This window comes from Pelodiscus sinensis, chromosome 12, assembly GCF_049634645.1.
Source record: "Pelodiscus sinensis isolate JC-2024 chromosome 12, ASM4963464v1, whole genome shotgun sequence".
Lineage (NCBI taxonomy): Eukaryota > Metazoa > Chordata > Testudines > Trionychidae > Pelodiscus > Pelodiscus sinensis.
In genome coordinates, this window is record NC_134722.1 from 48921832 (window position 1) to 48938280 (window position 16449).

Consider the following 16449-nt stretch of genomic DNA (forward strand, 5'->3'; position numbering starts at 1 on the left):
TGAGGGGGGGCGGTGAGGAGCCGACGGCTGAACCCCTGACGGCCGGGCAGGCTGGGGGGGGGCGGTGAGGAGCCGGCGGCTGACCCCCTGACAGCCGGGCAGGCTGGGGGGGGGCGGTGAGGAGCCGGCGGCTGAACCCCTGACGGCCGGGCAGGCTGGGGGGGGGCGGTGAGGAGCCGGAGGCTGAACCCCTGACGGCCAGGCAGGCTGAGGGGGGGCGGTGAGGAGCCCGAGGCTGAACCCCTGACGGCCGGGCAGGCTGGGGGGGGCGGTGAGGAGCCGGCGGCTGAACCCCTGACGGCCGGGCAGGCTGAGGGGGGGCGGTGAGGAGCCGGCAGCTGACCCCGACGGCCGGGCAGGCTGGGGGGGCGGCGGTGAGGAGCCGGCGGCTGACCCCGACCGCCGGGCAGGCTGGGGGGGGCGGTGAGGAGCCGGCGGCTGAACCCCTGACGGCCGGGCAGGCTGGGGGGGGCGGTGAGGAGCTGGCGGCTGACCCCCTGACGGCCGGGCAGGCTGAGGGGGGGCGGTGAGGAGCCGGCGGCTGAACCCCTGACGGCCGGGCAGGCTGGGGGGGGCGGTGAGGAGCCGGCGGCTGAACCCCTGACGGCCGGGCAGGCTGGGGGGGGGGGCGGTGAGGAGCCGGAGGCTGAACCCCCGACGGCCGGGCAGGCTGGGGGGGGCGGTGAGGAGCCGGCGGCTGAACCCGACGGCCGGGCAGGCTGAGGGGGGGCGGTGAGGAGCCGGCAGCTGACCCCCTGACGGCCGGGCAGGCTGGGGGGGCGGCGGTGAGGAGCCGGCGGCTGACCCCGACCGCCGGGCAGGCTGGGGGGGGCGGTGAGGAGCCAGCGGCTGACCCCCTGACGGCCGGGCAGGGTGGGGGGGGCGGTGAGGAGCTGGCGGCTGACCCCCTGACGGCCGGGCAGGGTGGGGGGGGCGGTGAGGAGCCGGCGGCTGACCCCCTGACGGCCGGGCAGGCTGAGGGGGGGCGGTGAGGAGCCGGCGGCTGACCCCCTGACGGCCGGGCAGGCTGAGGGGGGGCAGTGAGGAGCCGGCAGCTGACCCCCTGACGGCCGGGCAGGCTGAGGGGGGGCAGTGAGGAGCCGGCGGCTGAACCCCTGACGGCCGGGCAGGCTGAGGGGGGGCGGTGAGGAGCCGGCAGCTGACCCCCTGACGGCCGGGCAGGCTGAGGGGGGGCGGTGAGGAGCCGGCGGCTGAACCCGATGGCCGGGCAGGCTGGGGGGGGGCGGTGAGGAGCCGGCGGCTGACCCCCTGACGGCCGGGCAGGCTGAGGGGGGGCGGTGAGGAGCCGGCGGCTGAACCCCTGACGGCCGGGCAGGCTGAGGGGGGGCGGTGAGGAGCCCGAGGCTGAACCCCTGACGGCCGGGCAGGCTGAGGGGGGGCGGTGAGGAGCCGGCGGCTGAACCCCTGACGGTCGGGCAGGCTGAGGGGGGGCGGTGAGGAGCCCGAGGCTGAACCCCTGACGGCCGGGCAGGCTGAGGGGGGGCGGTGAGGAGCCCGAGGCTGAACCCCTGACGGCCGGGCAGGCTGGGGGGGGGCGGTGAGGAGCCGACGGCTGAACCCCTGACGGCCGGGCAGGCTGAGGGGGGGCGGTGAGGAGCCGACGGCTGAACCCCTGACGGCCGGGCAGGCTGGGGGGGGGCGGTGAGGAGCCGGCGGCTGACCCCCTGACAGCCGGGCAGGCTGGGGGGGGGCGGTGAGGAGCCGGCGGCTGAACCCCTGACGGCCGGGCAGGCTGGGGGGGGGCGGTGAGGAGCCGGAGGCTGAACCCCTGACGGCCAGGCAGGCTGAGGGGGGGCGGTGAGGAGCCCGAGGCTGAACCCCTGACGGCCGGGCAGGCTGGGGGGGGCGGTGAGGAGCCGGCGGCTGAACCCCTGACGGCCGGGCAGGCTGAGGGGGGGCGGTGAGGAGCCGGCAGCTGACCCCGACGGCCGGGCAGGCTGGGGGGGCGGCGGTGAGGAGCCGGCGGCTGACCCCGACCGCCGGGCAGGCTGGGGGGGGGCGGTGAGGAGCCGGCGGCTGAACCCCTGACGGCCGGGCAGGCTGGGGGGGGGCGGTGAGGAGCTGGCGGCTGACCCCCTGACGGCCGGGCAGGCTGAGGGGGGGCGGTGAGGAGCCGGCGGCTGAACCCCTGACGGCCGGGCAGGCTGGGGGGGGGCGGTGAGGAGCCGGCGGCTGAACCCCTGACGGCCGGGCAGGCTGGGGGGGGGGGGCGGTGAGGAGCCGGAGGCTGAACCCCCGACGGCCGGGCAGGCTGGGGGGGGCGGTGAGGAGCCGGCGGCTGAACCCGACGGCCGGGCAGGCTGAGGGGGGGCGGTGAGGAGCCGGCAGCTGACCCCCTGACGGCCGGGCAGGCTGGGGGGGCGGCGGTGAGGAGCCGGCGGCTGACCCCGACCGCCGGGCAGGCTGGGGGGGGCGGTGAGGAGCCAGCGGCTGACCCCCTGACGGCCGGGCAGGGTGGGGGGGGCGGTGAGGAGCTGGCGGCTGACCCCCTGACGGCCGGGCAGGGTGGGGGGGGCGGTGAGGAGCCGGCGGCTGACCCCCTGACGGCCGGGCAGGCTGAGGGGGGGCGGTGAGGAGCTGGCGGCTGACCCCCTGACGGCCGGGCAGGGTGGGGGGGGCGGTGAGGAGCCGGCGGCTGACCCCCTGACGGCCGGGCAGGCTGAGGGGGGGCGGTGAGGAGCCGGCGGCTGAACCCCTGACGGCCGGGCAGGCTGGGGGGGGGCGGTGAGGAGCCGGCGGCTGAACCCCTGACGGCCGGGCAGGCTGGGGGGGGGCGGTGAGGAGCCGGCGGCTGACCCCGACGGCCGGGCAGGCTGAGGGGGGGCGGTGAGGAGCCAGCGGCTGAACCCCTGACGGCCGGGCAGGCTGGGGGGGGCGGTGAGGAGCCGGCGGCTGAACCCCTGACGGCCAGGCAGGCTGGGGGGGGCGGTGAGGAGCCGGCGGCTGAACCCCTGACGGCCGGGCAGGCTGGGGGGGGGCGGTGAGGAGCCGGCGGCTGAACCCCTGACGGCCGGGCAGGCTGAGGGGGGGCGGTGAGGAGCCGGAGGCTGAACCCGATGGCCGGGCAGGCTGAGGGGGGGCGGTGAGGAGCCGGAGGCTGAACCCCTGACGGCCGGGCAGGCTGAGGGGGGGCGGTGAGGAGCCCGAGGCTGAACCCCTGACGGCCGGGCAGGCTGGGGGGGGGCGGTGAGGAGCCGACGGCTGAACCCCTGACGGCCGGGCAGGCTGAGGGGGGGCGGTGAGGAGCCGACGGCTGAACCCCTGACGGCCGGGCAGGCTGGGGGGGGGCGGTGAGGAGCCGGCGGCTGACCCCCTGACAGCCGGGCAGGCTGGGGGGGGCGCGGTGAGGAGCCGGCGGCTGAACCCCTGACGGCCGGGCAGGCTGGGGGGGGGGCGGTGAGGAGCCGGAGGCTGAACCCCTGACGGCCAGGCAGGCTGAGGGGGGGCGGTGAGGAGCCCGAGGCTGAACCCCTGACGGCCGGGCAGGCTGGGGGGGGGCGGTGAGGAGCCGGCGGCTGACCCCCTGACGGCCGGGCAGGCTGAGGGGGGGCGGTGAGGAGCCGGCGGCTGAACCCCTGACGGCCGGGCAGGCTGAGGGGGGGCGGTGAGGAGCCCGAGGCTGAACCCCTGACGGCCGGGCAGGCTGAGGGGGGGCGGTGAGGAGCCGGCGGCTGAACCCCTGACGGTCGGGCAGGCTGAGGGGGGGCGGTGAGGAGCCCGAGGCTGAACCCCTGACGGCCGGGCAGGCTGAGGGGGGGCGGTGAGGAGCCCGAGGCTGAACCCCTGACGGCCGGGCAGGCTGGGGGGGGGCGGTGAGGAGCCGACGGCTGAACCCCTGACGGCCGGGCAGGCTGAGGGGGGGCGGTGAGGAGCCGACGGCTGAACCCCTGACGGCCGGGCAGGCTGGGGGGGGGCGGTGAGGAGCCGGCGGCTGACCCCCTGACAGCCGGGCAGGCTGGGGGGGGGCGGTGAGGAGCCGGCGGCTGAACCCCTGACGGCCGGGCAGGCTGGGGGGGGGCGGTGAGGAGCCGGAGGCTGAACCCCTGACGGCCAGGCAGGCTGAGGGGGGGCGGTGAGGAGCCCGAGGCTGAACCCCTGACGGCCGGGCAGGCTGGGGGGGGCGGTGAGGAGCCGGCGGCTGAACCCCTGACGGCCGGGCAGGCTGAGGGGGGGCGGTGAGGAGCCGGCAGCTGACCCCGACGGCCGGGCAGGCTGGGGGGGCGGCGGTGAGGAGCCGGCGGCTGACCCCGACCGCCGGGCAGGCTGGGGGGGGCGGTGAGGAGCCGGCGGCTGAACCCCTGACGGCCGGGCAGGCTGGGGGGGGCGGTGAGGAGCTGGCGGCTGACCCCCTGACGGCCGGGCAGGCTGAGGGGGGGCGGTGAGGAGCCGGCGGCTGAACCCCTGACGGCCGGGCAGGCTGGGGGGGGCGGTGAGGAGCCGGCGGCTGAACCCCTGACGGCCGGGCAGGCTGGGGGGGGGGGCGGTGAGGAGCCGGAGGCTGAACCCCCGACGGCCGGGCAGGCTGGGGGGGGCGGTGAGGAGCCGGCGGCTGAACCCGACGGCCGGGCAGGCTGAGGGGGGGCGGTGAGGAGCCGGCAGCTGACCCCCTGACGGCCGGGCAGGCTGGGGGGGCGGCGGTGAGGAGCCGGCGGCTGACCCCGACCGCCGGGCAGGCTGGGGGGGGCGGTGAGGAGCCAGCGGCTGACCCCCTGACGGCCGGGCAGGGTGGGGGGGGCGGTGAGGAGCTGGCGGCTGACCCCCTGACGGCCGGGCAGGGTGGGGGGGGCGGTGAGGAGCCGGCGGCTGACCCCCTGACGGCCGGGCAGGCTGAGGGGGGGCGGTGAGGAGCTGGCGGCTGACCCCCTGACGGCCGGGCAGGGTGGGGGGGGCGGTGAGGAGCCGGCGGCTGACCCCCTGACGGCCGGGCAGGCTGAGGGGGGGCGGTGAGGAGCCGGCGGCTGAACCCCTGACGGCCGGGCAGGCTGGGGGGGGGCGGTGAGGAGCCGGCGGCTGAACCCCTGACGGCCGGGCAGGCTGGGGGGGGGCGGTGAGGAGCCGGCGGCTGACCCCGACGGCCGGGCAGGCTGAGGGGGGGCGGTGAGGAGCCAGCGGCTGAACCCCTGACGGCCGGGCAGGCTGGGGGGGGCGGTGAGGAGCCGGCGGCTGAACCCCTGACGGCCAGGCAGGCTGGGGGGGGCGGTGAGGAGCCGGCGGCTGAACCCCTGACGGCCGGGCAGGCTGGGGGGGGGGCGGTGAGGAGCCGGCGGCTGAACCCCTGACGGCCGGGCAGGCTGAGGGGGGGCGGTGAGGAGCCGGAGGCTGAACCCGATGGCCGGGCAGGCTGAGGGGGGGCGGTGAGGAGCCGGAGGCTGAACCCCTGACGGCCGGGCAGGCTGAGGGGGGGGCGGTGAGGAGCCCGAGGCTGAACCCCTGACGGCCGGGCAGGCTGGGGGGGGGCGGTGAGGAGCCGACGGCTGAACCCCTGACGGCCGGGCAGGCTGAGGGGGGGCGGTGAGGAGCCGACGGCTGAACCCCTGACGGCCGGGCAGGCTGGGGGGGGGCGGTGAGGAGCCGGCGGCTGACCCCGACAGCCGGGCAGGCTGGGGGGGGGCGGTGAGGAGCCGGCGGCTGAACCCCTGACGGCCGGGCAGGCTGGGGGGGGGCGGTGAGGAGCCGGAGGCTGAACCCCTGACGGCCAGGCAGGCTGAGGGGGGGCGGTGAGGAGCCCGAGGCTGAACCCCTGACGGCCGGGCAGGCTGGGGGGGGCGGTGAGGAGCCGGCGGCTGAACCCCTGACGGCCGGGCAGGCTGAGGGGGGGCGGTGAGGAGCCGGCAGCTGACCCCGACGGCCGGGCAGGCTGGGGGGGCGGCGGTGAGGAGCCGGCGGCTGACCCCGACCGCCGGGCAGGCTGGGGGGGGCGGTGAGGAGCCGGCGGCTGAACCCCTGACGGCCGGGCAGGCTGGGGGGGGCGGTGAGGAGCTGGCGGCTGACCCCCTGACGGCCGGGCAGGCTGAGGGGGGGCGGTGAGGAGCCGGCGGCTGAACCCCTGACGGCCGGGCAGGCTGGGGGGGGCGGTGAGGAGCCGGCGGCTGAACCCCTGACGGCCGGGCAGGCTGGGGGGGGGGGGCGGTGAGGAGCCGGAGGCTGAACCCCTGACGGCCGGGCAGGCTGGGGGGGGCGGTGAGGAGCCGGCGGCTGAACCCGACGGCCGGGCAGGCTGAGGGGGGGCGGTGAGGAGCCGGAGGCTGAACCCCCGACGGCCGGGCAGGCTGGGGGGGGCGGTGAGGAGCCGGCGGCTGAACCCGACGGCCGGGCAGGCTGAGGGGGGGCGGTGAGGAGCCGGCAGCTGACCCCCTGACGGCCGGGCAGGCTGGGGGGGCGGCGGTGAGGAGCCGGCGGCTGACCCCGACCGCCGGGCAGGCTGGGGGGGGCGGTGAGGAGCCAGCGGCTGACCCCCTGACGGCCGGGCAGGGTGGGGGGGGGCGGTGAGGAGCTGGCGGCTGACCCCCTGACGGCCGGGCAGGGTGGGGGGGGGCGGTGAGGAGCCGGCGGCTGACCCCCTGACGGCCGGGCAGGCTGAGGGGGGGCGGTGAGGAGCTGGCGGCTGACCCCCTGACGGCCGGGCAGGGTGGGGGGGGGCGGTGAGGAGCCGGCGGCTGACCCCCTGACGGCCGGGCAGGCTGAGGGGGGGCGGTGAGGAGCCGGCGGCTGAACCCCTGACGGCCGGGCAGGCTGGGGGGGGGCGGTGAGGAGCCGGCGGCTGACCCCGACGGCCGGGCAGGCTGAGGGGGGGCGGTGAGGAGCCAGCGGCTGAACCCCTGACGGCCGGGCAGGCTGGGGGGGGCGGTGAGGAGCCGGCGGCTGAACCCCTGACGGCCAGGCAGGCTGGGGGGGGCGGTGAGGAGCCGGCGGCTGAACCCCTGACGGCCGGGCAGGCTGGGGGGGGGCGGTGAGGAGCCGGCGGCTGAACCCCTGACGGCCGGGCAGGCTGAGGGGGGGGCGGTGAGGAGCCGGAGGCTGAACCCGATGGCCGGGCAGGCTGAGGGGGGGCGGTGAGGAGCCGGAGGCTGAACCCCTGACGGCCAGGCAGGCTGGGGGGGGCGGTGAGGAGCCGGCGGCTGAACCCCTGACGGCCGGGCAGGCTGGGGGGGGGCGGTGAGGAGCCGGCGGCTGAACCCCTGACGGCCGGGCAGGCTGGGGGGGGGCGGTGAGGAGCCGGCGGCTGACCCCGACCGCCGGGCAGGCTGGGGGGGGCGGTGAGGAGCCGGCGGCTGAACCCCTGACAGCCGGGCAGGCTGAGGGGGGGCGGTGAGGAGCCGGCAGCTGACCCCCTGACGGCCGGGCAGGCTGGGGGGGCGGCGGTGAGGAGCCGGCGGCTGACCCCGACGGCCGGGCAGGCTGAGGGGGGGCGGTGAGGAGCCGGCAGCTGACCCCCTGACGGCCGGGCAGGCTGGGGGGGCGGCGGTGAGGAGCCGGCGGCTGACCCCGACCGCCGGGCAGGCTGGGGGGGGCGGTGAGGAGCCGGCGGCTGAACCCCTGACGGCCGGGCAGGGTGGGGGGGGCGGTGAGGAGCCGGCGGCTGACCCCCTGACGGCCGGGCAGGCTGAGGGGGGGCGGTGAGGAGCCGGCGGCTGAACCCCTGATGGCCGGGCAGGCTGAGGGGGGGCAGTGAGGAGCCGGAGGCTGAACCCGATGGCCGGGCAGGCTGAGGGGGGGTGGTGAGGAGCCGGAGGCTGAACCCCTGACGGCCAGGCAGGCTGGGGGGGGGCGGTGAGGAGCCGGCGGCTGAACCCCTGACGGCCGGGCAGGCTGGGGGGGGGCGGTGAGGAGCCGGCGGCTGAACCCCTGACGGCCGGGCAGGCTGAGGGGGGGCGGTGAGGAGCCGGAGGCTGAACCCGACGGCCGGGCAGGCTGAGGGGGGGCGGTGAGGAGCCCGAGGCTGAACCCCTGACGGCCGGGCAGGCTGAGGGGGGGCGGTGAGGAGCCGGCGGCTGAACCCCTGACGGCCGGGCAGGCTGAGGGGGGGCGGTGAGGAGCCGGCGGCTGAACCCCTGACGGCCGGGCAGGCTGAGGGGGGGCGGTGAGGAGCCGGCGGCTGAACCCCTGACGGCCGGGCAGACTGAGGGGGGGCGGTGAGGAGCCGGCGGCTGAACCCCTGACGGCCGGGCAGGCTGAGGGGGGGCGGTGAGGAGCCGGCGGCTGAACCCGACGGCCGGGCAGGCTGAGGGGGGGTGGTGAGGAGCCGGAGGCTGAACCCCTGACGGCCGGGCAGGCTGGGGGGGGCGGTGAGGAGCCGGCGGCTGAACCCCTGACGGCCGGGCAGACTGAGGGGGGGCGGTGAGGAGCCGGCGGCTGAACCCCTGACGGCCGGGCAGGCTGAGGGGGGGCGGTGAGGAGCCGGAGGCTGAACCCCTGACGGCCGGGCAGGCTGGGGGGGGCGGTGAGGAGCCGGCGGCTGAACCCCTGACGGCCGGGCAGACTGAGGGGGGGCGGTGAGGAGCCCGAGGCTGAACCCCTGACGGCCGGGCAGGCTGAGGGGGGGCGGTGAGGAGCCGGCGGCTGAACCCCTGACGGCCGGGCAGGCTGAGGGGGGGCGGTGCGGAGCCGGCGGCTGAACCCCTGACGGCCGGGCAGGCTGAGGGGGGGCGGTGAGGAGCCGGCGGCTGAACCCCTGACGGCCGGGCAGACTGAGGGGGGGCGGTGAGGAGCCGGCGGCTGAACCCCTGACGGCCGGGCAGGCTGAGGGGGGGCGGTGAGGAGCCGGCGGCTGAACCCCTGACGGCCGGGCAGGCTGAGGGGGGGCGGTGAGGAGCCGGCGGCTGAACCCGACGGCCGGGCAGGCTGAGGGGGGGTGGTGAGGAGCCGGAGGCTGAACCCCTGACGGCCGGGCAGGCTGGGGGGGGCGGTGAGGAGCCGGCGGCTGAACCCCTGACGGCCGGGCAGACTGAGGGGGGGCGGTGAGGAGCCGGCGGCTGAACCCCTGACGGCCGGGCAGGCTGAGGGGGGGCGGTGAGGAGCCGGCAGCTGAACCCCTGACGGCCGGGCAGGCTGAGGGGGGGCGGTGAGGAGCCGGCGGCTGAACCCCTGACGGCCGGGCAGGCTGGGGGGGGCGGTGAGGAGCCGGCGGCTGAACCCCTGACGGCCGGGCAGGCTGAGGGGGGGCGGTGAGGAGCCGGCGGCTGAACCCCTGACGGCCGGGCAGGCTGAGGGGGGGCGGTGAGGAGCCGGCGGCTGAACCCGACGGCCGGGCAGGCTGAGGGGGGGTGGTGAGGAGCCGGAGGCTGAACCCCTGACGGCCGGGCAGACTGAGGGGGGGCGGTGAGGAGCCGGCGGCTGAACCCCTGACGGCCGGGCAGGCTGGGGGGGGCGGTGAGGAGCTGACGGCCGGGCAGGCCGGGGCCTGTCCCACTTACTTGGTGAACTGCCGCAGCTTGGCCTCGATGCTGCGGTGCCGCATGCACATGCGGGTCAGGGCCGAGCCGATGTCACGCGTGGCCCCTGCGGAGAGACACGCGGTGCCATTGGGTGGGGGCCACCCAGGCCTCCTCCCCGCTCCCCGGCGCGGCCCCTGGACCTGGCCCGACGGCTGCAAGCCGGGGGCAGAACGAGCCCCAGGCAAAGGGCTGCGGCGCGGCCCCTTGGGCACGGCCGTCAGGGCAGCAGCTGGCCCCCTGCGGCCAAGAGGAGTGACGGGTCTGGCGGCCCTGACCCAGAACTGCGCAGTAGGCCAGTGTGTCTGTAGGCAAATCCGATTCCTGCTGCTCAGCTCCAGATGGCCTGGAAACCAGGCTGGGCCAGCTGCTGCGCGCCACGCAGGAGCCCCACGCCTGCCCATCCCCCACGCTGGACAGAACGGGCCTCGTGCGTGTCACGGGGGCTTCACTGCCTGCGGGAGACGTTTCGGGCGGCCCGAGGGGAGAGCCGGTCTCCTCAGAGCCAGCCTGCACCTGGCCCAGGGCCTGGGGCGAAAAGGCGCCTCAGGAGGTCCCAAACCAGCCCCTGGGAGCCTAGCGCCTCAGAACAGTCACACCCGCGGAGACCAGACCGAGTATCACGGCCCGTGGCGGCCAGCCAGGGAAGCCAGACCCAGACCCTCGACTCTGCTCCACACTACAAGCCCCTAAATGGCTCCCCATGCCCGGCCCTGCCAGAGGCAGCAGCACCTCGTCCCTGTGCCCCGCATCCCTGACGGCCCACCAACGGCGAACAGCAGCGCTCCCCGTGCCCCAGGGCCAGGCCGCTGCACCCCACAGGACTGCTGGGTTCGGCTGGCCACCGCAAGCCAGCCCTGAGGGCTTGGGGCCTAGGTTGCCAAAGGCAGAGAACCATCCCTCTGTCCTATGCTACTGGCCCAGGGCCTAATCCTGCCCGGTGCAGAGCACCCAGCGGGCCTGTGACGCAGAGCATGCTTGTGCCCACAGCCCCAGTCATGTTACTGGACTGTAGGGGAGCAGCCTGGGCACTGGGGTGTTTGCCCCAAAAGCGGTACAAGGGGGCCATGGGAGGGGTCAAACAAGAGCTTCTGCACATGCGCGTCATACACCTGTGTGATGTGTGTGGGTGGAGCTGTGAACGTGGGCTCTGTGCTGAGGCTGAAAGATTCTGTCGGAGGCAGAGCAATAGGCTGGGAATGTTTGCCCAGGGACATGCTAATGAGCGAAGCTCCAGGGAACAATGGGCCTCTGAAGGCCAAAGACACCCCTGGCCACTGGCCACGTGACTCCCTCCAGCTTGGAAGAAGCCAGGAGGGGGGATAAATGCACCATGTGGCCGACTCCATCTGGGTGCTCAGCTCAGCTCTTCATCCCAGAGGCAGCCGTGCAGGGATCAACGAGCCGGGAAGACCTGTGGACCCATCCTGACGTAGGATGTGCAACAAGGACTGTTAAACCAGCAGCTGTAACATCTCTGCTAGAGCCTGCATCGAGGACTGGGAGATTCGGTGCATGTAATGTACGATACTTTAACAACCTCACTCTCAGGCTTTTCTTTCTTGTGGTAATAAACCTTTAGTTGTTAGATGCTAAAGGATTGGCTCAGCGTGATTTGTGGGTTAGATCCAGAGGGTAAACTGACCAGGGATCTGTGGCTGGTTTCTTGGGACCGGACAGAACTTGTTCAGGGCAGGTGAGATTGGGTGCTAGGACCCCCCACCGGTGGATGAGGCCCAGGGCCATCGGGCGCACGGATACTGCTGGGGTGCCAGAGGGTTTTGCTCATGAGGTTTCTGGCTGGCCAGGCAGGCAGCTGGAGGATTCGGTGGCACTGGTGTGTGGCCTGTTTGGGAAGGTCTCCAGTCTGGGGGCTTGAGAGAGCCCCGAGTTTGAGCAATTTGCCCAGGTCGGATGCCCTCAGCGATGCCCAGACCTGGCCCAGTCCATCATACCCACCCCCTGCTGGGGGGAGATCCTGGCTGACAGCCGGGGTCTGGCCACGGCTCTGAGCGGCGTGCGCAGACAGCCACGCGAGTGATGAGGGAAGGGGGCAGAGGACAGCAGCTCCCGCAAGGCAGGGGAACGGGAGCCCAGGAGCGGACCCTGTGTGGGGCTGGGAAGCCGAGTGAGGAGACCGCAGCCCAGCTGGGTGCGTTTCAGCCACACCCACAGAGCTCCGGCCCCCTGGGCCGAGCCACACAGCGGGGCCCCAGCTCCTGTCGGGGAGGATGCTTTGTGGAAGCCCCGTGGCTCCACATGCCAGCCCGTCCACCGACCCTCTGCGGCAGGGACCAGAGCCCTGGTCTCGCTCAGCTTGGCACGAGGCCCACGGAGCACCAACGTGCCAGGGCGGGTGGGCTCCGGAGCCAGGCGTGGGGCTAGCGACCAGTCCTGGCGCTCGGCTCACCGCACGACGGCGCCTCCCCGGGCCATGCGCGGGATTAGCTCTGAGCCGCTGCTGCCCCTTCCCGTGTCTCATCCCCTCTTGCTCCAGGACTGCAGCGCCCTGGCGTCTCGGCCCTCCGGCCTGGCAGCAAAGTCCCACATGCTGCCCTGCTCCCCACGGCCACCCGGGGACCCTCCACCCGCCGCTCCCTGCTGCCTTTCCCTGAGCCGCTTCCTTGCACTGGGGCTGCCGGCCTGGCTCCTGGCCTCCACCGCCTCCCCTCCCGCAGCTCTTTCTACAAGCCCGGTGTCACGTTACTGGATTTTGAGGGGAGCAGCCAGGTCGCTGCTGCTCCCATAGGTGGGGGTGTTGGCCCCAGAAAATGGTATACAAGGGGCCGCGTGGGGTGTTGGATAGAAGCTTGCTGTCTGATCCTGTGTACGCTGGTCATGTGATTGTGTGATTCTGCGTGTGTAGGTAGGAATCTGTAATCTGTGTGGAGACTGAATATTTCTCTGCATGTGGTTGAGCATTGGGCAGAGCCCGGCCTATGGACATGCTAATCAGCGAGGCCCTGTGGGACAATGGCACTCGATGGGCCAAGGACACACCTAAAGCATGAGGGTGACTCACACCTAAGGGCTACCAGCAGGCAGCACAGGAATAAGGTGGACCAGGTGACCTGCTGTAGCCAAGAAGAGGCCAGGAAGGAGGGATAAATAGGCCATGTGGTGGTCTCCATTATGTTCTCAGCTCAGCACTTCATCCCAGAGGCAGCACTGCAGGGATTGAAGAGCCCGGAAGACCTGTGAACCCATCCTGACCCTAGGATGTGCAACAAGGACTTTTAAACCAGCAGCTGCAACATCTCTGCTAGAGCCTGCATCGAGAACTGGGAGATTCGGTGCATGTAACGTACTGTACTTTAACAACCTCACTCTCAGGCTTTTCTTTCTTGTGATAATAAACCTTTAGTTGTTAGATTCTAAAGGATTGGCCCAGCGTGATTTGTGGGTAAGGTCCAGAGGGTAAATTGACCAAGGATCTGTGGTTGGTTTCCTGGAACCGGACAGAACTTGTTCGGGGTAGGTGGGATTGGGTGCTAGGACCCCCCACCGGTGTATGAGGCCCGGGGCCATCTGGGGCACGGATATTGCTGGGGTGTCGGAGGGGTTTTGCTCGGGAGGCTTCAGGCAGGCAGCTGAAGCGCTCTGTGAGACTGGTTTGTGGCCTGTTTGGAGAGGTCACCAGTCTGGAGGCTGTAAGGAGCCCCGGATTTGAGCAATTCGCCCTGAGCGGACGCCCTCAGCTGTGCCCAGACACGGCCCGGTCCGTCACACCTGGCCTGGCCCCAGGGGGCTCCCTGTGCCCTAGGCCAGGCCCTATGCGGCTCGTTCCCCCTGCTTTGCACCGAGGGGAAGACGCTGCGAGGAAGGAAGGGGCGGGACATGTCTGCGCGTGGCAGCTGGTCTCCCGCTGACGGCCGCGGGCGAGCCACCTGGATTCTCTTGCCCCTTCGAGGAGATGCCCGGAGCCAGACGTCGTACTGAGCAGCGACAGCACAGGGGCCAAAGCCAGCCCTGGTGCAGCTGCAGAGCTGTGGGCAGACGGGACACCTCTGTCCCGGGGCTGACAGAGACGGGGCCTGATTCAGCCGGGGTAGGACCAGCCTGACTGCGAGTGAGGCGCAGCGCCAGTCTCGTGAAGCGTCAGACAGGCTGGCCCTGGCAGCTACGGCCACCTCGGGCATGGCAGCTCCTCCTGCCCACCGAGAGCCGGCACGCCGGGCTAACGAGCCGCAGGGAGAGACCCCCCCCCGCCTGCCCGAGTCCAGCGCCTGGGAGGGGCTGCTGCTCCGCTGTCACGCCCCCACGGCAGCTCCTGGCCGGGGCTCCAGCTGGGCACAGCCAAGGCTGTTGGGTCTGGCTGGCCGCGGCCCTGCCCAGTTCCCCAAGGCGAGCGCCTGCCTCGTGGGCTCGGCCTCTCGCTGGCCATGCGGAGGGCGGCAGGGCCCCGGCCAGCTGGCGTCAGACACAGGCCACGTCCTCAGCTCTGGACAGGCCAGGGCGAGGAGGCGGAGCCGGGAGCCACCTCGTTTCCCCACTGGCAGGAGAAAGGACACATCTCATTTGCATATGCAAATGCTCACCCCCTTTGCCAGGCCCGCCCCTGGCGTCACGACTCAGAAGGGAAGTGGCATTAGAGGGGCAGACACGGGGAGGGCGTCCTCGCGCTGCCTCTCCCCTCTTGGCACAGCCCATGGATCACTCTGCAGAGACCCCGGGCCCAGTGACCCCGCCCAAGCCCCAGGCCGGCGAGAGCCCTCCCTCTCCACGTGGGCCTGCCCTGCTTTCCGCCTGCCCCAATCGCACTGCGCAGCTGCCCACGCCTTCCTCCCGGGCCCAGTGACCCCGCCCAAGCCCCAGGCCAGCGAGAGCCCGCCCTCTCCACGTGGGCCTGCCCTGCTTTCCGTCTGCCCCAATCGCACTGCGCAGCTGCCCACGCCTTCCTCCCGGGCCCAGTGACCCCGCCCAAGCCCCAGGCCGGCGAGAGCCCTCCCTCTCCACGTGGGCCTGCCCTGCTTTCCGCCTGCCCCAATCGCACTGCGCAGCTGCCCACGCCTTCCTCCCGGGCCCAGTGACCCCGCCCAAGCCCCAGGCCAGCGAGAGCCCGCCCTCTCCACGTGGGCCTGCCCTGCTTTCCGTCTGCCCCAATCGCACTGCGCAGCTGCCCACGCCTTCCTCCCGGGCCCAGTGACCCCGCCCAAGCCCCAGGCCGGCGAGAGCCCTCCCTCTCCACGTGGGCCTGCCCTGCTTTCCACCTGCCCCAATCGCACTGCGCAGCTGCCCACGCCTTCCTCCCGGGCCTCTGGCGACAGGACAAGCAGCCAGGGAGGCTGAGGCTGGGCGGGAGGAAACACTGGAGGAAGCTGCCCGGGGAGGCTGAGGCACCTCTGTCCCTGGAGCTATTCAGGAGCAGGTTGGACAGAGCCCTGCCGGGATGGTCTAGAGCCAACTCGCAGCTCACGAGCCGTATGCGGCTCTTCCTCTGGACGTGCAGCCCGCAAAGCCGCCCCATGCGCCCCTACCAACGGCCCCGGCAGGGTGCAGGGAGCGATCCGGCAGGGCACGGCGGCGGCGGCGGCGGGACGCTCGTGCGGCCAAAAAGCCTAATGCCACAGGTTTTAAAGGGCAGCGGCCGTTCTTTTTCCTTTGCTCCACAGCCCTGGCTGGTGGGGAGCTCTTCCTCAACAGTTGCGGTGCGGCTCTTCGCTTTTGCGCCGCTGATCAGCTCTCTTTGTGTAATGGGTTGGCTGCCCCTGGTCTGGACGGTGCTTGGTCCTGCCGTGAGGGCAGGGGATGGGACTAGATGGCTTCACTAGGACTGTCCGAGTCCAGGAGCACAGGCAGTGCTGTGTCTGCAGCCAGCACCGCCAGGGCACGCGCCACATGGCCGAGGTTCTGCGCCCAGGAGCCCTGCGGAAGCTCAGACACACTGACACGGACGGGGATGCGATAGTGCAGCCCATCAACCGATAAACACAAGCGTATAGATTCATGCCACAGCCTACACGCATTTCTCCCCCCCATCGGGAAAGGTAGCAGGCTGGCCAGCAGCCCAGCTCAGTCCTGGCTCGTGCTGGGTCCGGGACCCATCCCTGCTGCGGCTCTGCACTTAGACGTATTAGGGGCCTGGCAGGTGGGCAGCCTGCACCAGGCCCGGGAGCTCAGACCCCCCTTTCTCTCAGAAGCAGCAGCACAGGTGCCAGGCAGCCGGTCCGCGAGGGGAGCTGGTTTCAAACTGGCTCCCCTCACAAACTAGCTCCTGCCTGGCCCCCCACACAGAGGCAGCAGCGCGGGGGGGCGGGGGCTCCTCGGGAATGAGGCTGCACAACAGCCGACTCACCGCGAATTCCTGAGGTTACGCGACTACTGAGTTAACCCCTATTGCGCACCCACCTCCGCCCGGCCTTTGGCTCCTCCCCTCAGCGCCCCTGCTCACTGCAACCCTCCCAGCCCATCTCCAGTCTCCCCATCTGCTTCCTCTCCACTTCGCCCAGCCTGTCCATCAGGCCTCCCCTGCACGCCTGGGCGCCTCCCATAGCTCAGCGCCGCGGTGCCCCGGACCAGGCTTCGCAGCCCGTCCTCCCTGGACACTCCCCCACCCAGCACACAGCGAAACCCCCCGTGGAAGCCAACGTCCACCCGCGCAGGCAGTCTGCCGGGCTGCCCCTCTCCAGGCCAGAGCGCGCGGCTGGGGGGTTCTGAGCCACAGTCCTACCTCGCGTGTTGGTGGCCATGTCTGCCACTTTCTGGAAGGCATCCAGGAAAGCGACTGCTGCCAGCACCGTGGTCCTGAGGTAGAAAGAGAGGGATTTGTAAGGACTATGCTGGGTACTGATCCCCGGGAGCGGCCACGCAACCGACCCCCGGGAGCGGCCGGGCAACCGACCCCCGGGAGCGGCCGGGCAACCGACCCCCGGGAGCGCCCGGGCAACCGACCCTCGGGAGCGGCCGGGCAACCGACCCCCGGGAGCGGCCACGCAACCGACCCCCGGGAGCGCCCGGGCAACCGACCCCCGGGAGCGGCCGGGCAACCGACCCCCGG

The 16449-nt window shown here is 73.5% G+C and overlaps 1 protein-coding gene across 10 annotated transcripts in view; it reads right to left on the bottom strand.

Annotated features, from left to right (window-relative positions):
* MTSS2 (MTSS I-BAR domain containing 2) overlaps nt 1-16449 on the bottom strand; it is a 62628-nt gene that overhangs the window by 27533 nt on the left and 18646 nt on the right. For 9 of the 10 annotated variants that reach the window (XM_075940632.1, XM_075940631.1, XM_075940635.1 and 6 more), the window contains exons 3-4: nt 16123-16201; nt 9435-9519 (exon numbers count right to left, since the gene is read on the bottom strand). In XM_075940632.1, coding sequence (XP_075796747.1) covers nt 9435-9519; nt 16123-16201 — 164 coding nt within the window. The remainder of the gene's footprint in view (nt 1-9434; nt 9520-16122; nt 16202-16449) is intronic. The other variant, XM_075940640.1, reaches the window with a different exon arrangement.